Below are 23,573 nucleotides of genomic sequence, written 5' to 3'. Positions count from 1 at the left end.
CTGGCAGAGTGGGCAAAGATACCTTCTTTTCCCCGAATTGAAGAGGAGTAGCAAGAAATGGATTGTTTTCTGCTGCTCGTTGTGCCTTTGCAGCATCCCCTTGTTCAACAACTACTCCTGCTTCAGTTCCATTACACATAAATTTCTGCTGCAAATTTAGTAAAGACCTCTCAGCCCTCCTGTTCTGCTGTTCAACCTGCTGAATCTTAACCGCCTCTGTTTCTGAGTCTTTCTCATTTCCAGAACTTAACTCTGCATAAGTTGCAGGATCTGGAAACATGGGCAACCAGGAAGGTATATGTTCGTCACGGGGGATTTCCTCCGACTGAGAAACTCTAAGGTCCAATACCCTTTCTTTCACAACGGGAAAAGCAGGGATCGGATATACAAATGGGACTTCATCTGCTAGACTAACATATCGAATAATATCCTTAACAACGCTTGATCTTGTAAGGCAATGCCTAACATCAGAAGCACCTGAAAATCCCTGAACTGAGCCCAAATGCTCCAACCCCTGGATCACATCGAAGACATTACACTGCGTCCTATTTGCTAAATTAGCATAAGAAGACGCAGTTTTCCCTATTTCCCGAATATACCTCATTGCCACATCAGCCAGATTATCCAATGCAGACTGCTGAAAGCTCTGAAAACCTAAACTTTCACAAACCTGCGCCACCACATTCTTGGCAATCGCCTGCGCAAATTCGTCTTCCCCCAACTTCTTATTCTTCCTCATTGCCTGCGGATTCTCTTTCTCACTCAAGAACTTATCTTTCCCCTCTCCATTGCTCATATTAGGCAACATTCATAATATCACACCATAATCAAATTGGATAACCTTGATAGAACAAAATCTTGATCGGTTTAGACCAAGAAACCACATTTCCGATCACAATTCATCGAACCAACATTATAGTAAAACCCTGATTCTAGCACTCAGTAGCACAATAAACTACCGATCCTATGAGCTAAAGAAAACGAAAATTCACAGCGAAATCAATCCGTACCTGGAATTTCTAGGGTGTAAGCCAGGCCCAATGGAAAGACACTGAATAAAATCCAATTGAGCTCCCGCAGAAGAGAAATTAGGATGGATTTATTCAACTAACAAAAAATTGTGAATGTTTGATCCCTAGTTCCAGAGAAAATCGAAGTGGGGGGGGGGGAACTGATTTGAGGCTGCTTCTTTATAGACGGCAAAGCACTGTGAGTCGTCGGACTATGGAGGTGAGTCGGCGTAGGAGTTTGGAGAGCCAATTCAGTCCGCAAATTCGATAAAGTCGCTGTTCAAATATGACGCTTTTACTTTAGAAATTTGCATTATTCGTCACTGCAGAAGATGGGCCTATTGGAAATAATTTTGTACAACTACTAAAAGTTTGTTTTAAAAAAATTACTTAGATAATTATAAAGACGAGCAAAATACTGAGGTGGCGTTCGGTTGTCATGACTAATATCATGAGACTATCTATCTAGAATTAAGTTGTGGGATTATTTTAGTTGGAGGGAGAGGCTATGACTAATTATCATGAGACTATCCATCTAGGGTTAAGTTGAAGGGTTCAATCTTATGAATCAAACTTGATACATATTTAATCATGAGATTTAATTTTGCCAACCGAACACCCCTGAGAAGATAAGAATTCGAATAATCGAACTGAATAAATTCGGAAATAAGAACATTATTGTTCTCTCTAAATTTATGGTTTGAATTTGTTTCTAATAAAAATTGAATTATTAACATCGGTTCGAACTGCCATTAGAAAAAGTACAGATCAAAAAAGAACGAAATTTGGATTGCATGCATATAATATATTTTTTAAAAAAGAAATAATAATAGTACCTCATTTATTCAATTTCAATGCACATTAAGGTCTCAACATGAATACCAAGATATGAATAATTTATATAATAAAATAGTACATAACAAGATAACATTTAATTTATAGCTGTCTAATGGAGCAAGTAGGAAAAAAAAAATTTAATACTAGTATTAACTTATATTGATTGTAGCGATTTTTCCTACTTGGATTGGATATTTGGATTAACTTAAATTTAATATTTGTATTTTTTAAAGGATTTTTGCAGTTTCTATTCAGTTACTTCATTGGTAGTGGAGATTTCATGATTTTAAATTTAATTGTTACTTTTTTATCTAGGATTTTAAATTTTATACTCCCTCTGTCCATTTAAATATGCAACGTTTGCTTTTACGCACTTGTTTTGAAAAAATTATACTCCCTCCATTTCTCTATAGTTAAGTCATTTTTTCATTTTGGGAATAGTTGAGTCATTTACCTATATAGTAGTAACTCTTTTCTCTTTCTTACTTTACTCTTTCTTACTTTATTCTCTCTACTTTTTTACCTCTCTTACTTTTTATTTATTTATTTAACATATTCAACATCTCTTTCTTAAACTCCGTGCCGAAAAGTTTTGTCTCAACTATGAAGAAACGGAGGGAGTAATAAATAACTAAAGTGGTGAAAAAATAAAGTAAGAGAGAGAATAATGTAGAGGAGAGTCCCCTTTACATTATTCTCTTTTTTACTTTATTTTTTTCTTCACTTTAACTATTATTATTATTTTTCTAAAACATGTGTGAAAAAGCAAGTGTTTCATATTTAATGGGACAAAGGGAGTATAAGATATGCGTTTTAGTTCTATCAATTAGGTTAAATCAATTTTGTAAACAGAAAAAGTAATTGACAGATTACCTTAATTTTAATTTTGATAAATCATTTGATAATAGAGAATAACTTTTTGTATTTTGTGATATGCATTTTTTTGATAAATCGAAAAAGGCTTGAGCCGGTAAGCAGTGAGCAAATGTTCAAGACAAGCGGCCAAATGCCAAGCCGCGAAAACCGAAAACAGAAAAGTACAACGACATCTCAGTCAAACACCAACAGACAGGCTAAACACTAAATACCCAAAGAGCCAAAGAAACATCAACAGCAACAACACAAACCTGGTATCAATCTTCACACCAAAACCTAAAGTCGTGCACTTGATCGATCGACATATGTGTTGTGGGGGGGGGGGTGGAAAGCCACTTGTATTCTATAACGTAAGTTGCCAAAATGGTCTTCTCTTTTCGGCCTCCCAGTTTGGCTCAAACTTTTGAAAAATCATTTTATTCTGTATGTTCCAGATCAACCAAGATATGATATAGAACATAGAGATTCACGTCTTCTAATCATCCTTTTGGAGAGGGGTGCCCAACAAAGAGAGGAAACACTCCATCGGGTCCTTCCATCTATCGCGATAGTAGTACCACAATTGGCTTGAAACTCTGCATCAGAATCAATCTTGTGATATGCATGTTCCTCATCCCATGAAAAATATCTAGATGCAGTTGAGTCATCTCCAACTTGAGGTGTGGTAAGGCTACCTTGAGTTAACCAGCTGGTGTTGATAAAAAAAAACGAAGGTAAGTTTGTTGAATATATATATGCACTCTTTGCATTTGTGTTTGTTTTGTAAGTATGATTTAATCATTTTGCGGTAAGATTCTTTTTAGCTTTACAAGTTCCATTTTGAGTACTCACCATTTTAAAATCTTTGCTTTTATTTACGTGTTGCTTGACATAAGATCAATGTATACGTATAAGCTAATAGTCATCCAAAATACACAAAGTGATTTCTGATCGACACCAGCAACTGTTCATGATAGCCAGTGGTTTGGGCCAGAGGCCCCCTGGTTCCCCCATCAATTTTCCTCTTAGCTACTCCCTCCGTCCGCCATTAAGAGTTTCGGTTTACTATTTTAGTCCGTCCGCCATTAGGAGTCCTGGTTCACTTTTATTATAAATGGTAGGTACACGTCACTTTTCACTAACTCATTTCAGTCACATTTTATTATAAAACTAATATATAAAAATAGACATCATATTCATGGGCGGACCCAAAGGGAGGTAACTAGGGGCTAAAGCTCTTAATGAATTTATTTTTTAAACAATTTTCGATTATTTTTTTGTGAAATTTATTGATATTTAATGTAAATTATTGTATGACAGCCCTTACAAATGATGAAAATTGTCCAAAAATATACATTGAAATAAAAATTAGAAATCTCTGCCCATATCGATGTATATTTCTGCGTCCGCCCTTGTCCATATTCCACTATCTTTTGTCACACACTTTCTCTTACATTTCTTAAAACACGTGCCGAACTCAAATGAGACTTCTAATGATGGACGGAGGGAGTATATATTGTATATGTAATAAAAAGTTTACGTGTGAAGATAATGGCGCAGTTGGTGTGAAACCGTGTCTCATGTTTGATTGTCCCAAGACTAATTCCCTTTGGCGACATTTCTCTTTTTTTCTCTACCTTTGTATTTTTACAACTTTTTTCTCTTCTATTCTATTTATGCAACTTTTTTTATTCTTTTTCTATTTATGCATTGTGTATATTTTATTTTTCTTTCCTTTTTATTTTTTGGAACATAATTTTTATTTATTCTCTTTTACACAACTAATTATGTTAACATTAATACTTTGGCATTTCGTAATTTTTTTCTTCCATATTATACTCATAATAAAAAAACTAAAATAATTATTGGATTCCATTTGTTATAATTTATTTTCGTTGATATTTTTTATGGTGACATTTAAACATCATAGAAAATTTATTTCCATCCATTATATTTATGTTAAAATTGAAAATATCAAACAATCAAGCTTTCGGCATCATGACCATCAAAAAAATCCTATAACTACTAACATTAATGTGGGCCACCCATTCTAAAACTTCTGGTTTCGCCACTGATGATAGCATGTCCACATTTATCTAAGTTGAGAACGACAACTATATATGCTTCAACAAGATCGGCTTTGTGCATGAATAAATAACGCCTCATACGGTATTGGTGGCGAAATGTTCCAGACCCCCATCGTGGACTTTCGATGAAATTATATGTGATCAGTCGTCCGTTTCTCTTTCCCAATATATGTATGCTTTCGGCGATATTCATTGGCCTCTTACATGCCATTTAGAAAATCGAGGTTGGACCTAGGTAAACCATTTTCTAGGGATGTCAATCGGGGCAACTCGTTCGGGTTGTCGGGCCATTCGGGTACGGGCTATTCGGGTTATGATTTTTTCGGGTTATAAAAGTTCGACCCTAACCCTAACCCTAACCCTTCGGGTTTCGGGCTAACCCACCGGGTTATTCGGGCCAATGCGTATTTTTAATTCTTTTAATATTTTTAAAAAAATAATACGTATTTTAATTTTTCTTTAATTATATACATATTTTTAATTAATCATTCAATAATGAAATACGTATTTTTAATTTTCATTAATATTTTTTAAAAAGATTAAGTTATTTAAATTTAAATAACTTATTCATTACATAATTATTTACAAAATATCTATCAATAGTATGATTATGTTTATGTATTTAAAACATAAATCAACACTTTGTTTCAAAATTCAAACATAAATCAATTCGTAGAAAATTGAATAAATTTTCATAACGTGAGAGGTGCATCGTAGATGTAACAAAAATATTTTAAATTGTTAAAGAGTGAATTATCAAGATGCTAGCTAATTGGAGTAACTCTAAGTTTTCTTGAGTTATGATTGGTCAAATTTAATTTATTCCAGTTGTAAATAAGTCAAATAATAATTTATCTTTGTTTTAAGAATCATCAAAGTACGCATAATTCAATGACGAAGCGGCGCCAAAACACTTTGCACTATTATATTGGAAATATACTAAAAGAAAGCTTTTATATACAAGTATTTATGAATCAATGAACCACATAGTGATTTTTTTCGTGATCTTATATAGTCGGTTGACGTATTTGGATTTTGCATGGTTTTATAGGGTTGTCTTGGATGATTTTGATTATATTTCTATATTTTGGTATGTTTACATGTTTCTTGAGAAATGATAGAAAATGGATTAGAAAATGTACACAAAATGTGGATGTGCAGCAGCCTTGTTTGAGTCAATGTTTCTCGCGATTTTGAAGTCTGATAAACCCCTAATGCATATTATTCTCTTCGTCTTCGAAAAAGCTTCGCGTGGATATATTGCACGCCTCAATCGGAGCTTTGTAGAGAAAGTTATGACCGTTACAAAAACTGCTCGTTGTGGAGAAGCCTTCAACCCGACGGGCCGACCCGTAACCCAAACGGGTCAGCCCGCCTAACCCGACAACCCGAACGGGTCAGCCCGAATGGCCCGATTTTAAATTTGGGCTACGAAATTACAACCCTAACCCTGTATTTTTATCGGGTTATTCGGGCCGGCCAGCGGGTTCCGGGTTACATTGACATCCCTACCATTTTCTTTTCTTCTGTCAATAATTATTTTTGTAATACTCCATCCGTCCGGCATTAGGAGTCTCGGTTAACCATTTTCATCCGTCCAGCGTTAGGAGTCCCGGTAAGACTTTTTCATAAAAAGTGAAATAAAGATATTATAAAATAAAACACTAAAAAGCACAAGTAAAAACTCAATCAAAGAATAAAACAAATAATAATGCAAATGGGTCTCACATTCCATTATCGCACACTCCAATTATTACACACTCAAACATTTCTTAAAACTCGCACCCAACTCAACCGGGACTTCTAATGCCGGACGGAGGGAGTATAAATAACTATACAAAAAATAACTTTTTATGTTAAATTTATAATATATAGTTAGATATTTGTTAAATTCAAATTCTCTATAAGAAACATACTTAATTCTAGGGATGTCAGTGTAGGCCGAAACCCGTGGGTTGGCCCGAATAGCCCGCCAAATTTATAGGGTTAGGACCGGAAATTTCTAGCCCGATAAAATCAAAACCCGATTAGCCCGCACTCGATTAACCCGCAACCCGTTAGGGCCAGACCCGAAAACCCGGTAAAATTTCTATTATTCTATTTTTTTTACTCCTAATTCGACACTTCATTGATTAATTTTATAATATAGATAACTAAAAAATTAACTATCAATTTTATATTAAATATATAAATTATATATTGAATTTTTATTAATATAATAATTGATAAATAAATTATAAACTTCAAATTCACTAAAAAATATTTAAATTTCTAAAACGTGCATTAAAATTTCACGAAATATCTCAAATATTAGTATTTGATTATGTTTATGATTGAGTTTAAGCATATATCTCAAATTTATCATAATTAAATATTTTACATTTTATGAATATAGCTAATTTTCATCATTATTTATTGGATTGATTGCATGTTAATCTTATGGTAGCAACCCGATTAACCCGCTGGACTAGCCCGAACCGACCTTTTAGGGTTATGGTTGAACTTTTATAACCCGAAAGAAATCACAACCCGATTAGCCCGCACCCGATTGACCCGCAACCCGAAACCCGACCTGATTGACATCCCTACTTAATTCTAAAACATGCTTTAAAAAAATTTTAGATGTGTGTATTTTTTTATTTTAATTTTAAAATCATAAATTAGGTGTTCAATTTCAATGTCATGATCTACCATAACCTATTCTTATATTTTAAATCATTCAACAACACAAGATTTATCAAACGTTATTACTCCATTCGTCCCCAAAGAATATGCACTTTGAGTTCAGCACGAGTTTTAATGCAAAATTGGTAAAGTACGAGAGAGGTAGAGAGAAAAGTAAATAAAGTATTATTAGTGGAAAATGGGTCTCACCTAATTAGAGAGAAATAGTTCCAAAATTAGAAAGTACATATTCTTGTGGGATGGACTAAAAAGAAAATAGTACATATTCTTGTGGGACGGAGGAAGTACTATAATTTTATGCCAAGTTCGAGTTTAAATATGTATCCCATAATTCTCATGGTTAAATTTTACATTTTATAAATATGACTAAGTTTCATCATTATGTGTTGGATGATCATATCTTAATTTTATGGCCAGTAGTCAGATTAGTTCGTCGAGCTAGCCCTAAACTCGAACATTTAGGATTAGAAATGAAATTTAACAAGATAAAATCACAGTCCGATTAGCATGTAACTCGTTAGCCCGCAACTTAAAAAGGATAGGTCCAAAACTCACTAAATTGACCCGATTGAAATCCCTAATATGAAATAAGGATTTCTTTTGGATGTAAAACTATGACATTTAATTTCTAATAAAGGAAAGGAGAAGGGAACAATACGCACTATAATCGTTTAATTTGTTAAAAATTGGTTTTATTTGTTAAGATATACAAATAGGCTTTCTTTAAGGTGCAGATTTCGTCTTGGCATGCAAACTATTCCAATGCGTAATACACATATACTTATATGTACTGAAATTTAAAACTCTATATACAATCTAGATAGAGTACTATTTGATTTTTTATTTTTCTGGCTAATTGCAACATTGAACATAAAAACAGCAACATTATAAGAGCATCCGCAGCGGTGAGTAGACACCCGTCCGTCCGTTCGTGCCAGCGGCGCGGCACCGCCTGCTCGCTGCTGCGCTCTTGCCGCTGGCGCGGCGCTGCTCGATCCATGGAGCACGTCTGTGCCAGTGAGCAGCTGACGTGGCGCGTTCTGATTGGTCAACGGCATTTCCGTTGGAAATCCATTTTTTTAAAATCGAAAATAATACCAAAAAATTAAAAAAATATATTTTCAGATTCCCAAAAATAAGGCCGTTTTTTTTACAGTTTTTTTTTTTTTTTTTTTCCCTAAATCATATATAAATACACACATTTATCATCCATTTTCACATCAAATCATCTCCCATTCAGCTCTCATTCATATTTTTTCATACAACTTATCTACTTCTTCCTCTCTCACTCAAACCCTCTCAAATGGATTTCACTAATCTCATTGCGGAAACAGAGCGCGAAGAACAAGAATACTATGAACAATATCGTGCCGCGAAATTCGGCCACGAGTAGTGGGTTTTTTTAATTTTATGAATTTAATTATGTAATTTTAAATTTTTAGGATTTTAATTATGTACTTTTTAATTTTTAGGATTTTATTTATGTAATTTTTAATTTTTTTGTAATTTGTAATAGTATTCCAGATATTTTTAATGCATTTTAATTTTGTGGAAATGTTTTTATTTAAATTGAATAATAGAATGGTGGGACCGTTGAGCTTGTCCTTGCGGAAGAGCACGGATGTGGGTGTTGTGCTCTTGCCTAAGAGCAGGGAGTAAAAGTGGGTCCGGGTCCACATCCGTACTCGTTGGCAAGAGCACGGAACGAGCACGGATGGGGATGCTCTAAACTTGAATTCGATAGTTTTGGTTTCTAGGGACTAGTATATAGAAATGCATGCCAGCTCACACTAGAGTATCTAACTCTTATTGGTAATTCTATCTACTTTCAAATCCGTGAAAATAGAAAATGATAGATCAGCCCGTAGCAACGTTGTTGATTTTGGAGGAAGAGAATTGTAAGAGTGGGCAAAGATTAATTCCATTATTTTCGTGTAGTTGCAACATCTCTCAGGCACAAGTGTGAGACTTTAGGAGGTGAGCTTCTAGCAGGACAATGGGTCAACATTGGGCCAGGATATAGGGGACCCTTGAGGTTGGGATTTCAACCTTTTGCAAGAAGGTTGCAAGAAAATGATAGATCATTACAATTAATACTTAGTAATTAATGAGCATTGAATCCATTAGTCCTTCATTACATTTATTTAAGCTCATTGAAGAAAATAGTAAAAGAGGAAATTATGAAACTGCTGGAAGGGTAAAAAATGAAATAACTCAATGAATGTGTTGATGATGATAAATACAACACTTACCCAATGGGGACCTCCTATAAGAACTTGAGTACATGTGGTCCTTATATATGATCAATACCCACACTGGCACACACAACACTGAGAATAATAAAAGAACCCTAATTTACTAACTTTGCTTACCTTGCCCTATCTCTCTGTATCTTTTTCTGAATTTGGACCACTCACACTACGCAAAAATTTATTCATTTTTCTCTTATTCCATCATGGGAGGAGCTAGCCCTTCAAGATTACTCTTTGGATTTGCTTTGTTGGATCTTGTGCAAAGCTGCCATAACTGTTCCTGTCTTACTCATCTCATGACTCATAACAAACCCTTTTATTTCCACCCTTCCCCCTTTAGATAAAATAAAGAAAATTGAAATTTATCTGGGACCATTCTAGGGTTTTTGTTACGAAAAGTGAGAGAAGGGATTCAGGTCTAGGTTTGCAGAGAAAAAATTTAGAATTTAATGAATGAGAAGGCTAGACTTTGCATACATACATACACACACACAAGAGAATATATAGAACCTCTGGATTTAAGATGAAACCAAAGAAGTAATGCATTTGTAACTCCATAAAAATTTCCAGAAAAATCTACATAGTACATATATATAGTACAAGAAAATTCCCCAAAAAACAATCATATATATGACCTTAATATCAGACGCCTTACCAGTCAAGAAGCTCGAATCAATCATGAAATCACAGTAAGTTTAGAGATGGCCGCGCTTGTTCAGGTCTTCCACCTCACTATTTTGTGAGGGGAGAAGATCCGCAGTCATGTTGAAATCGACAGGTCTAATAATATGCGAAGAACTTGATATGTCGGAGGTGTGGAAGCTCGGGTGCTTAGTGTCGGAGGCTGCATTGATTTGAGGCACGAAATAGGGCTGCGCGGCTTGATACACCAGCAGCTGGTGGTGGTGTGACTGAAAATCTTGGTGTTGGTGAGAAGCCAATCCGAGGCTAATGGGAGTTTGGGAAAGGGTCAAATTGGAAGGATCCCATCTCCCATAGGAGCTGCTGCTGCTACTGGTGGTGGTGGTCATGAGATTTGCAAAGGAGGAAGGATTTTGGACGTGGAATTGTTGATCATCATGTTGTTCTTGGCTCCTTATCCAAGATTGGTTGAGCATTTGGGGAGGGATCTGCAGCGGAGGCAGGTCGTCGATGTCGTTTTTGGCAGCGTCGAGGAGCCAGTCCACGACTTTGCTAGGCTGATTGAGGCCTAATCTGTCTTGAAGATCGTAGAGCTGAATGGCGGTGGGGACGGACAGCCTCACGCGTCGGTCTCTCAGACCTCGGACGGTGCAGACCTTGCTGTGCCTGTCCTTGCCGCCCATGGGTCTCACCACTCGGACTATTCGAGGGTCATTTAGTCTCGACCATGTCGATGTTGATGTCGCCTTGCCTTCCCTCTTCTCGTCCAAATCATCCTTTCCAATCATCTTCTACTGATTCTATCTTATTGAATTCAGCTATGTCAATTCATTTAGGCGGAAGAGCTATTAGTGTAATGTACAGCAGTTGAGTTGAATTGGAAGTCCTCTAAAGCAAAATGATGAAAATAGAGTGTGAAAGATAGAGAGGTTATAGAAGAGGTGTGTGTTAGTACAAAACTAAAATTAATGCTTCAGCCGACCCATTAGAAAGAAAGGAAAGAAAGAGAGGCAGAGACGCAGCCACGTGTATTAGGGTCCACTCAAAATCTTATCAAATTCCCATTGCATATCATTGATTCTTTACTATTTGGTGCATGTGTGGAGTCTATCAAATTGGGTTTCATAACTAAGCTTTAGTATTTTGTATGCACGTTTACAAAAAAGGTGGCCTCTTCTCACTACAAAACGCGTCGCACGTGCTTCTACGCCTGCTTATTTAATGACACTACCTAACTCAAGTTTCTTTAATTACTTACTTCTCTTGTCATTCGAGATTAGTTATAATAAAAAAAAAATGAGGGCAGACTTTTCAACTAAATATAGTTGCACAAAAAAAGGCTTGAAAAGCTGCAGGGAATCACACCCACAAAAACGTACATGACCAGCTTGGTGATGATGAAGAAGCAAGCGAAGAACGATCTATTGATCTCCTTGAAGAGTCGTCACTCACTCCAAATCAAAGATAGAGAGAGGACCACACTAGATTTGCATATATAGAGTGCTAGTTCATGAGTAGTTGTTGGATGGGAACTACTGATAATGCTATTGCAAGACTCTTATGCCAATAATCCGACCTAGGGGAAACAAAATGTTGGTGGTGATTGTAAGGATTTTTTGGTTTCATAACCTACCAAATACATTATGTATCATAATTCATAACTAAGAACTTCGTCCCTGAAAAGTATAAACTTTTTAAATTTTATTAACTTTTTTTCTTTCTAATGAGGTGTAACTCATTCTCCACTAAAAATATTTTAATTACATTTTTTTTTTATCTCTCTTTTACTTTACCAATTATGCATTAAAATTCATACCGAACCAAATGTTCATACTTTTCAGGGACGGAGGGAGTAATAATTACTGACTGAATGTGCTAAGATTGTTGTAGCATGAAATCATGTCATGAGCAACGTCATGTTCATTATATCCTCTTGAGGTGTTTTTAAGTGTTGTAGTTAGGAAATGACCGCAACAATAAATTTTCATTTGGTGTTATCTAAAGCTTGGGCTAAAACTATTAACAAGCAAGTACTGGATTGCCCCATTATAATCGGGTCATTTTCTTTTTTGGCAAAAAATTGCATATCTCCTTTTTTATTTTATTCTCTTTTTATCTCTCTATTTTGTTCCCTTTCCACTTAACTCACTTAACACAATTTTCTTAAAACTCGTGCCTAAAAAAATGTCTCAATTACAATGAGACGGATATAGTTTATTTTTCTTTTTTCCAGGTTACATTTGCATAATTTCGGCAAAGGGTGATCGCGTAGCATGTTTTAATATTTTGGAGGAATGGGTTAAAAATATTGCATGAGCATCTTTGTGCTAGTCCCTTCGTCCCATAAGAATATGCTCTCTTTCATTTTCAGTCCGTCCACAAGAATATACACTTTCTAATTTTAAAAACTATTTTCTCTCTAATGAGGTGGGACACATTCTCCACTAACAATACTTTAATTACTTTTTCCCTCTATATCTCTCTTAATTTACTAATTTTGCATTAAAATATGTGCCGAATTCAAAGTGCATATTCTTTGGGGACGGAGGGACTAATATATAGTACTCCTTGTAATTGTTAAAAGAAATTATACTTTAAAATTTGTATGTGCATTTGTTTTTATTTATAAGAACTAAGAAGGGATAAGTTCCATTTACGAGCAAACAGTAAAGATCCTGAAGTTGTTCTAGTATTTAATAGGAGTAGTAACTTTTTTCACTAATTAAGATGCGTATCATTTTTTATTTATAATATTTAAACCATCTTTTCTATCACATTATCATCAGTAAACTAAATACTCCTACATAATACCAGTTGTGGACTTGTGGATTCATATGGGAACAAATTAAAGTGGTAGTTGGTCATCATAATACTCCTACACAATTCTCTTCTAATGCAATTTATTATAATATATAACTAATTTTAATTATCTTTCTGACTTTCTTCTAGTGCACATCTATATGATGTTTTTAATAATAAAAATAAAATTATAGATTTTGAGTGAGAAAACAAATTAAAGAAAATAAAAAATAATTGGTTTTTCGAATTGTTCTTATTATTATCGCACTCCCAAACAAAAATCATGGATTCGCTACTGCATAGTACGTTATATACATAAAAGGAGATATAACAGAAAGATCAAATATTATAAAAGAAGGCTCTTTATGTACCTATATATTTATGTGTGTATAAATAAAGGATCATGTTGTCACCCCCCTTACCAACTGTTTACTTCACCAAAAGAAGAAGACATCAATATTGCAGTTATGGACTAGTGCATTTTGTCATCTCTACTTAATTAGCTTCCACACCACATACAAGAATAAATCATGTGATGCTCAAATGTGACAATTATCTTGAAATTTACGAACGGTTAGGGAAAAAAATTATACTATATTCAAAGAACATAAAGGACCAATGATGAAGCATTATTGAATGTACTATGCCCCCTTTTGAGCTTTAGCTTGTTGGCAATCAATAGCAAGGCAGACATGAGCGTGGTTGAGACTTGAGATATGTAAGCTGATTTGTACTTAAAGTTAACATGTGAAAGTTTAAGGATATGTCGGAGAGTAAAGTAAAAATGATGGGTAAATTGTTGTTAATTTTGGAAAAGTCTATCAAACATTGTGAAAAATGGAAGTTCTACAGTACAATGAGATGTTACATCGTTGGAACAGTCTAGCAATATCATGAACAATGTTGTTTGTTAGTTTGGTATATATTCGAACAAACTATATGGATTTGAGTTTCAGTATGTCCTTGAGGTGTGATGATTGGTCCTCATTCATTGTAGCTAGTGCCTAGTTGGCTTAAAAGAAATCACCTAGTTACGTACGAAGAGAGGAATTGTTGCAATATTGTATCGATCTTTTTGTTTTTTTTTATTACAAATCTAGCCTTTTCTTTTGTTAATTTGGTCATGGTCTTTCAAGAGATTTAGACATTTGTTGAACGTTGTAATTCAAAATAGAAGGCTTTCAAAGCCTTTTATCTTGGTTGTGTTGTTGTCAATCTCCCAGCCGTACATATGACAACTGAAAATTGACTCGTGAATTGGCTTGCGTGGAAAAGCTTGAGCTTTTCAATGATTCATGTTGTGAGTGACAACGCGGGAGAACAAGTACATACCTATTCATCATTCAATTTTGGGTTTCAACATTGGGTGAATATTTAAGTTTAATCAGCTACAAACTCCTACACTCCTACACAAATTGTAATTGAAATATTTTAAGGATTGTAAGACTAGTGAAATATTTTAAGGATTCCGTGTCATTTGCAGTAAATTATTGAATATGAAGCCTGAATATAGGTAAACAAGTATATTTTAGCCCATGATGATTTGAACTTTCGATCTATTGGATGAGGAGAATCATCTCACCAACTAATTGCATTTGATCGTCACATATCATGATTTTTTCGTAGATTTCAACAGTGTCATGCTGTAAGAGCCCGGCTTGTGCACACTAGAGTAGTCAATATTTGATGGGGCTGTAAAATTAATTCATAAGATAAAATGAAATAAATTAGTGTCAAAATGAAGAAGAGTAAATACAAAGCCAGCTCATATCATAGTACATGCGACACAAATGGGAATGGACTAGTACTACAGCAGCAACAACACCCTGCATTATATTTCAAGAACTTCATTGCTTTCAAATAATTATTAGGATTAGACCATTATGATTAGACCTTACAGGGAGCCAAAAAACAAGAGTACTACTATATACTTACCGCATTCACACGATAAAGTCCGATTTGGATCCCTTGCTATAGCTGATAGCACAGACTGTTACACCCATTCTATTATTATACTCCCTCCGTCCCGTGTTACTTGCACTTATTTTTTTTCTGGGCGTCCCAAGTTATTTGCACTCTTTCCATTTTTAGTAAAATTATCACCTACATCCGTAATATTTGACTTTGTCTACACTCATTCCTTAATCTCCGTGCCGAAAAGGAAACGTTCAAGTAACGAGGGACGGAGGGAATATTTTATTATAAATAAGTTATTGTCTATGTATATTTTGGCACAGCTATGCACAACGATAAAGTATCCATGTTAGAAATATGGTTTTGTTTTGTATAAAATTCAGTTGTCTTATTTTTGGCTAACTTTTTGTGACTAATATTGACCCTTATAAAATTTAGTTGTCTTAGTATGATACTAAGAGTGTCCACAATGGGGGAGCCGCGGCCCGCGGCTCGGTGCGCGGCCCCCCATTGCAGAGAGCCGAGAGCCGGGGCGCAGGGCCGAGAGCCGAGGGTGAGCCGCGGCCCTCCACTGCAGCGGGCCGCGGGAAATTATTTTTTTTTTTTTTTCAAAAATTATTTTATAAAACACTACACTTCCATTCCATTTTTCCAACTCCATTTTCCTCCAATCTTTCCTTCCAATTTCAATTCAACCTTGGAACTATGGATTCCGACGATGAACAATTCCAACAAGCGGTAGATCTGGAGTTCCAAAACCTTGTTGCAGCGGTGCAACGTGAAGCCGACGAGGCGGAAGATGCGGCGGAGGCGGCGGTGGCAGTCCCTCGGCCATTTCATCATCGGCGATTTTTCGACCGTGATCATGCCGGGGCTGACCGCCGGTTGATGGAAGACTACTTCAACGAGAACGCCCGTTATCCGGCAGAAATTTTCCGTCGGTGATTCAGAATGTCGCAACGTCTCTTCGTCCATATAGCGACGTGTTTGGCGCAGCGGTTCAAGTGCTTCAACTTGCGAAATGATGCCACCGGCTGACCCGGCTTGTCGACATACCAGAAGTGTACGATGGCAATTAGACAGCTTGCATATGTCGGGCCCGCTGACATGTTCGACGAGCACCTACAGATGGGCGAAACGACTGCCCTATAGACGTTGAGGCAGTTTTGCAGGGGCATTAAGGATATCTTCAAAGGGGAGTATCTACGGAAGCCATCGGCTGATGATTGCCAACGTCTGATGGATATGCACGGGACTGTACATCATTTTCCAGGGATGTTGGGGAGCATCGATTGCATGCACTGGGAGTGGAGGAACTGCCCGGTGGCTTGGAAGAGGCAATTCACTTCTGGTTTCAAAGGCCGACATCCCACGATGATTATTGAAGCAATTGCTGATTACCGCTTGCGAATCTGGCACGCGTATTTTGGGGTCGTTGTATCGAACAACGACATCAACGTTCTATAATCGTCCCACCTGTTCAATGACGAGAGCCGGGGTGAGGGTCCGCAAGTTAGATTCATGGCCAACGGCACTCAGTACAACATGGGGTACTATTTGGCCGATGGAATATACCCTCGTTGGCCCGTGTTTGTGAAGACGATCCGACAACCTGTTGGGCCGAAGCAAACCTACTTCGCGAAAAAACAAGAGGGTGCTAGGAAGGATGTTGAGCGAGCTTTTGGTGTACTCCAAGCGCGATGGGCAATTATACGGTGCCCAGCTCGACAATGGCACGAAAATGATGTCGCAGACATCATGACTGCATGTATCATATTGCACAATATGATAATAGATGACGAAGGATTTGCTGCAGAGCGATGGACACCGGTAGATGGTGCTAGTTCGAGCTCGGGTACTGCCATGGAGCCCCTGCAGATGAGTGTGCCACGTAGTAATGAATACTTGATCCAGCGGTACACCGATATGCGGAGCCAAATATCGCATTCATCACTGCAGGCTGATATGGTTGAAGAGGTCTGGAACCGTAGAAGGAGCGCCGCAGAGTGATTTGGGTTTTGGGTTTCCAGGTTGTTGTTTTTAAACTAGGTCACTTTTGTTGTATAATTTTCCTACTTTAATATATAATACAACGAAATTATTGTTACATTTTTTTAGGTTGTGATTTTTTTTTATTTACAATCCAAATTATTTTATTTTAATTAAATTTATAAATATCATAAATTTAAAGACTAATAAAATTTATTAGACATAAATTAAAAAATATTATTAAAAAAGCAAACAAATTAATTTGGTTTTTTGGAGAGGGCCACATTTCGTGGCCCTATTGTTTTTATTCATTTTACCATTGTAAAGGCCACAAGAGAGCCATAAATGGTGGCCGGGCCACATTTGGTGGCCTTCAAGGGCCACCATTGTGGACACTCTAAACGAACGATTGGAGCCTTTTAGGCTATGGTGTGTTAACAGCCAGGGTTGAGTCGCTTGAGGTTCCCCATATAATGTTCGTCAACTTGCATTTCAGGGCTAGATATTATTTCGTGGAATGGGACAACAATTTCTAAAACTAAGAGCATAAAAAATATGAAAAAAAGAAGAAAATCACTCTAGTAGACTAAACATTGTCGTTTAAACCTCCATAAACTACGTCGGCTAATCTATGATTGGATGACATAGATATTCAGGTGTAACCTAGAGGATACAATTTGGGCGAAATTGAATTTCGTGGGAAATTGACTATACATCAAAGTGTGTGTTTTTCCAGCACATTCAAAGTTCATGCAAAAGATTTGAATTGCCCAAAAGTTGACGTATTAGTCCAATTTTAATGCATCGTATGTCTACACTTTTTGTATTCACATATCTATTTTGACAATATTCGGTTAAATGAAAAAGAAATATTTGCGACTATTTTGAACTTCAGATATCCACGTACCAGACAAGATTAGGAACAAAATTCTAATTTAGGTCTCATTTGGTAGCTTAGTTGAGATTTGTCATGCTCCATTAGTTTGAGCTAGGATAAATACCATTATCCAAGAAAAATAAAACTAGCACTTACTCGATCATAAAATTTATTTTAGAAACATTAATTTTCAATGGTCGAAAACCTTTTAAACTATTTGAAGATGAGTATTCTACCAAGTCAATTTTTTAAGAAAAAACATACGCCCACTTATGCGATAGACGCCAGCAAGTTAAATCCACAACAGAAATTAAACGAGAAAACACTACTAGAATTAAAATTATTCATTATGTTAAATTAAAAACAAAGAAATGACAAATTCCACAAAAAGTACAGTCTCCACTAAGATACCTCAGAAACTGGAAAGAAATTAAACCACGTTTAAATATCACTTAACAAAATCCAGAAATGAGAAGCAGGACCCAAAATTTGATCAAACATGGAAAGATTTCTATTTCAACCCAAAATCATGTGGGAACCATCTTTTTTTACTTTGAGAACAAACCAAACAAGCTAAAAAGAAAGCAAGCCCAACTCAAGGTGCAACAACAACGATTCTCCCAGAAACTTGATCAAGATCCCTCCTGCCATTGGAAGTGATTCTTCTTCCACTGCAAAAAATTGAAAAGGATTGCAATAAGTTTGCAGCTATTTCCCAAACTCAAGTGCTAACCAATCAATGGTATGGGGCCAAGCAAGAAATATATCATGAGCTTACCCCCTTGGTTCCATCTCAATGATGTTCATCTTCTCCAACTGCTGAAGGATGTGACGAGCCACAGAACCACTGCTCTTGCCAAAGTGACGTGGGCGACTTCCATTCCTCTTGCTGCCACCATATATTCTCCTGAAGGAGCCAACTCCAATACCTCCCCTGAGGTATATCTTCCTGGCCATGGAAGCTGTACAATGCACCAATGAATTTATTAAATACTTACCACGAAACTACCATTACAAAGCTTCCATATTCAAACACAGTGCAAAGGAGTAAGACAACGCAAGAATAAGATGGTATAGTACAAAAGGTGTATACATATAAATGAAAGCAATTGCACTATGGGTTTGGATCAACCTTGAGAGATTGTCTAAGCTCATGAACAACCAAAACTTAATTGCAGATAAAAAACACATTAAATAACAAATTCAGTAAAGATACAGGAAATGAGATCATTTACCAGCCCTGATGTAGTACCAGTCGGGATCATAAGGAGCAAGCTCTTTGAGGACACCAGTTTTCACTATGTCAGTCCACTCCGGAAGCTCCATCTATTTGTTTTTAAAAGTTCAAAGGCAAAGCAAATAATCAGTTATACCAACCTGAATTATTAGTTAGAGCAGCATCAAACTGTAACTTAAGACATTATAAAGTGCATTACCAGATAAACTAGTACAGCAATTAACATATCAATCCCACAAAAGAGGGCAAGGAACTTTTGATGGTAATAACCCATCAAAAGATACAAAAACTTCACTCGTTTATTTGAAGCGATAAGTTCTGAAATAATACAACTTAATTGCGTAATAAAATATTCACAAATCTAAATGAACATGATTCAAATTTGTACATGTTTCTTAGGGAGAATTTGGATAACCTGACAATATGTAATTCCCCAAATCAATTACCAGCACGAAAATTAGTACGCAGTCATCTTAAATTAATATATCCGAAAAAAGGAGGCAAACAACAAGATTGAGAAACCATCAATTGTAACGCCAAAAAAAGGGGGATAAATCTGTGCCAGCATAGTTTTCCATACTAACAACCTCAAAAAAAGATAAGAAGAAAACAAAAACGGAATCGCAAAGTAAATGTGACCTTGCCGGACCGCTTGAGGTGAGCGGCGTAAGATTTGACGAACTCGTGAGGAGACACATCCTTAACAGTTTTAGCCGTCGCCGCCATCTTTTCGAAAACCTTGCAGCTCACCTGTACGCCGAATTTGAGAGTTGGCCGAGAAGCAGCAGCGCTGGAGCAGAATGGTTAGGGTTTATCGCAGCGCCGATAAATATATAGTAGCATATTAATGGACTTCATGGACCCAGAATCCTTTTCTTGGGCTTGGCCCGTTATGAGTAGACCAACGGCCTAAATTTTCATTTTGGGACTGGGTTACTAAACGAATCTTCAAGTCATTTTATCCTAACATTTAAAATTTATTAAATATATCTCTGATTATTAAATGCTATTTTTTTCAACTTAACAATTATATCTCAATCTTCACAACTAATGTCAATTTATATTGCTGAGGATATATCAATAACCCCATTTCTGAGTATCTCATTATGATGATTCACAAAAAATCATCTAGAATAGTTCTACAAAATAATACTCCATGATATGAATTTTCATGTGTAGATCCATAATTATGCTTTCCAAGACATGCCCAACTATGATCTAATTCAATTAACACCAAGGATATGATAATGGATGTCGTGCGTCAAAAAATTCACTCAAGATGTGAACCATGGATGAATTGGGGTCCCAAGAATTGGGCACAGCTATGTAAATGAGCGAAGTTGCAGCTGGAGTAGGATTCAAGCAGTAATCGGTCTATTGAGATGACTTCCAAATGCTCTTCTAAGACTACTACTATCTCAGTCTTCAAAAAAGCTTCGTGTGAGTACCTTGCACGCCTCAATCGGAGTCCGGTGGAAAGAGTTATGGTCGTTTAACGAAAATTGCGCATTGAAGAGCGGGTGACTCCAGAGGGAATGCGCAGCCCATGATAAATGAGTGGTGGAAAACACCCGGGCGGGCGTTTTGCCCGATAATTGTGTTAGGGTTTTGTATACTAGAAATCACCTTTCGAGTGATTGCATACTGTAAAACTCTAATGGTTATTTTCCAATAAATGCAACATATTATTTTTGTCATAATGTTGTTATGTTTTACATTTAATGGTTGTTTATTGCATATTTAAATGTATGAGCAAACGTAACAAAGTCTAAGTCTTTGTTTTAGTAGACCGGTTGTGGGCGTCGTCACAACCTAGATAGGCCTAGACTACCTATCGCGAAAGGTTGCAATGTCAGTCCGATTATTTCTAAACCTTATTGAAATAAGATGACGTTGGTGTGGTATAGCACTGAATGGATCTAACAGCAAGACGAGTCTTTATGCTATCTACTGAAAGACGAGGTCTTGATAATTAATTTCTTAATCAATGTACGTTAGCATTGAGCATACGATATTGAGTATCCACTACTTTGACTTACCAAAGGTGCGGGTTTTTCGTAACCCAACGATCCAGGTATATTGGGTAGTGGTGATCATTATCTAGAGGTGCTAGGCTTGCTATTATGTTGGAACGTGCGCGAGGAGAGTCTCGTTTGATAACATCCACAAGAGGAGCTCGAAACGAGGTTTTATTATTCGGAACCTAGCTAGTTGGAGTTTGATTACTCTATGAATAATAAATAAGAGCTTCTTGCTAAGTCCACTCTTGGAATTCGAAATATGTTAATTAATTAAGTCTATAGCAGACATTAATTAATTAATGGATGTTTCCATCTTAAGCGCGGGAAATAAATCAAATACAATTAAAGGAAACCCGGAATACTTGTAATTTCGGATTTGGAAGGCAGTGCAATATTACTTCTGTAGTGGCTGCTCGTAATATTCCAATATAAGCTTATATTAAATTGTGGGTTCAATTTAATTAGTAAAAAGCTAATTGGGTGAGGCTTGTTCCAGATTCTTCCTTAGATCCTTGACTGGGCCCAATATGTGACTTATATAAATAGTAGAATAAAGGAGACAGAAAACACAACAATTTATTCATAAAATTTTCGTCCCCCTCCTTTAAGAGAATTTTCAAAAATTGTGCTCTCCTCCGTGAGCTGAGTTCTGTCTTCCATTATTCGAGTCCTAGTACGTTGGTGAGATTTGCCCACACAAATATCAGCGTATAGTCCGGGACACCAGTCAGAAGATCCGAGGTCTTGTATTGAAGATCTTCAAGTGGAGACGGAGCAAGCCATCATCGATTCTTGATTGAATCAACGAGGTAAATTGGCTAATTCCGTAGTAAGCATGTTTTAGGAATTTAATGTGCTAAAGCATGTTTTAATTCAAGTTATGAGCATGATACATGTGATAATTACGTGAATAGATTTTGTCTAAATAATCTGCTAAATAGATCAAATTCATGTGATCCGTTTTGTTACGCACGCTTCCGCTGCCAGCCCCTTCAAATTGTAAGTAACTTTAGAGTGTTTGTCCAGGCCAAATGAAATGAGTTGTGGGAATCGTCGGACGGGCATTTGGCATTGTATTGCCAAATTTGTCAATTTTTAAGGATTTTTCTTGGGTATTCAACCCCACCTATAAATTCTAGTTTGTGAGACATTAGAATTGACTTTTGATGAATGTTAGTGTAATATACTCGAGTGAGATTTTTATCCAATTCTTAATTTAATTAGGTTTCTTGATTTTTTCTATTTAGATCGAATCTAGTAGAGATATGCACCTATGGTTTGTGTATCCATAGAAAATACTGGAGCTAATTGAGATTTTGTCTTGGTGAAAGTTATTTAGGGTTGTCTTCATTGTTTTGGAAGAGGTCTTGAGGTCTCAAGCATAATCTCTCCTCCTATACACTTTTTATCTAATTATTTTAGATCTAGTTTTTGTGACTAGATCCACTTATCTTTTGTGTTATTTGAAGATCAAACATCATCGGGCACATCTTGGAAATATTAGATAGATCAATCAATGGAGATCCATATCATATGATCTAGCCTATAAAAAATTAGATTTCAAGGAATTGAATGGAAGAAAAAGAATAGAGAAGATGTATTGAAGTAGAGGTCATATTTTAGACTTTAGACTCTCTCCAAGAAGATGAAGAATCATAGCTACACTAACCATGAAGCATACATTTACTTAACTAATCACTAGAATTAAACAAACAATTTTCAATGAGCGAATTAGATAAAACATCACTAAAGGAGATGAGTTTTCTCATAAGAGTCTTTACAAAATCAACAATCAACTAAGTATAAAGTGAGCTATTTATAAGTAGTGCTAAAACATAGGCAAATTAGAAAATCTGGTTAAAAAGTCAAGTCACAAATTCTGGGATAAGGCACTCGGTCGAATGGTGTTTTGGTCGGTTGTCACTCGGCCGAGTAGAGCTCTCGAGAGTCCTTTGTCGCTTCATCACTCTGCCGAGTGGGATTATGTCCCTTCACGACTCAATTGAGTAGAGCCCTCTGGATTGCTTCATTATTCCCATTCGGCCGAGTTGAGATGTTCTTGGTGCTAGCCAGTCGAGTAACACCTTCTGGCTTGCCATTTTGGCCCAAATTCTTGATATGGACTCCATTCTCTCGTCCCTCTTCCCTAGCCGTAATCAATCCACGGGTCGTAGATTCAACCTGACACTTGATGTTGAACACTCGAGTTCACATCACTTCATGATCTATTGAAAAATTGTCACAATACCCGTTCCGGTATACCCACATGAATGAGCGAGTCCAAATCAAATATGATAGAATTTGCTATAAGAGGTATTAGGTCCACTAAGGCTTCAACTAAATTAGATGACGTAGCATAGTTGTCTAA

At 36.3% G+C, this 23,573-nt stretch overlaps 3 protein-coding genes across 3 annotated transcripts in view; all 3 read right to left on the bottom strand.

Moving 5' to 3' along the window:
- Positions 1 to 1,290, bottom strand: part of LOC121805300 (transcription initiation factor TFIID subunit 8-like) — a 1,851-nt gene extending 561 nt beyond the window's left edge. The window contains exon 1 of the mRNA XM_042205106.1: positions 1 to 1,290. This exon is cut by the window's left edge and continues 561 nt beyond it. Within this exon, the coding sequence (XP_042061040.1) occupies positions 1 to 808 (808 nt within the window). The 5' untranslated portion in view covers positions 809 to 1,290.
- An 8,953-nt stretch (positions 1,291 to 10,243) lies between these two features.
- On the bottom strand, positions 10,244 to 11,417 carry LOC121802400 (transcription factor TCP13-like). Its single transcript, XM_042202065.1, has one exon. It carries the CDS (start codon positions 11,154 to 11,156, stop codon positions 10,422 to 10,424), a length of 735 nt encoding a protein of 244 aa, XP_042057999.1. The 5' UTR covers positions 11,157 to 11,417; the 3' UTR covers positions 10,244 to 10,421.
- A 6,859-nt stretch (positions 11,418 to 18,276) lies between these two features.
- LOC121804706 (40S ribosomal protein S19-1-like) lies at positions 18,277 to 19,977 on the bottom strand. The gene is made up of 4 exons (XM_042204344.1): positions 19,824 to 19,977; positions 19,183 to 19,273; positions 18,726 to 18,909; positions 18,277 to 18,618 (listed from the first exon to the last, which is right to left on the bottom strand). The coding sequence occupies exons 1-4, from the start codon at positions 19,908 to 19,910 to the stop codon at positions 18,543 to 18,545; spliced, it is 438 nt and encodes a 145-aa protein (XP_042060278.1). The 5' UTR covers positions 19,911 to 19,977; the 3' UTR covers positions 18,277 to 18,542.
- Between the last annotated feature and the right edge of the window lie 3,596 nt (positions 19,978 to 23,573).

Source organism: Salvia splendens, chromosome 5, assembly GCF_004379255.2.
Source record: "Salvia splendens isolate huo1 chromosome 5, SspV2, whole genome shotgun sequence".
Taxonomy (NCBI): Eukaryota; Viridiplantae; Streptophyta; class Magnoliopsida; order Lamiales; family Lamiaceae; genus Salvia; species Salvia splendens.
Note: the sequence above shows the minus strand (reverse complement) of the source record. Positions and strands in the feature narration are given on the sequence as shown.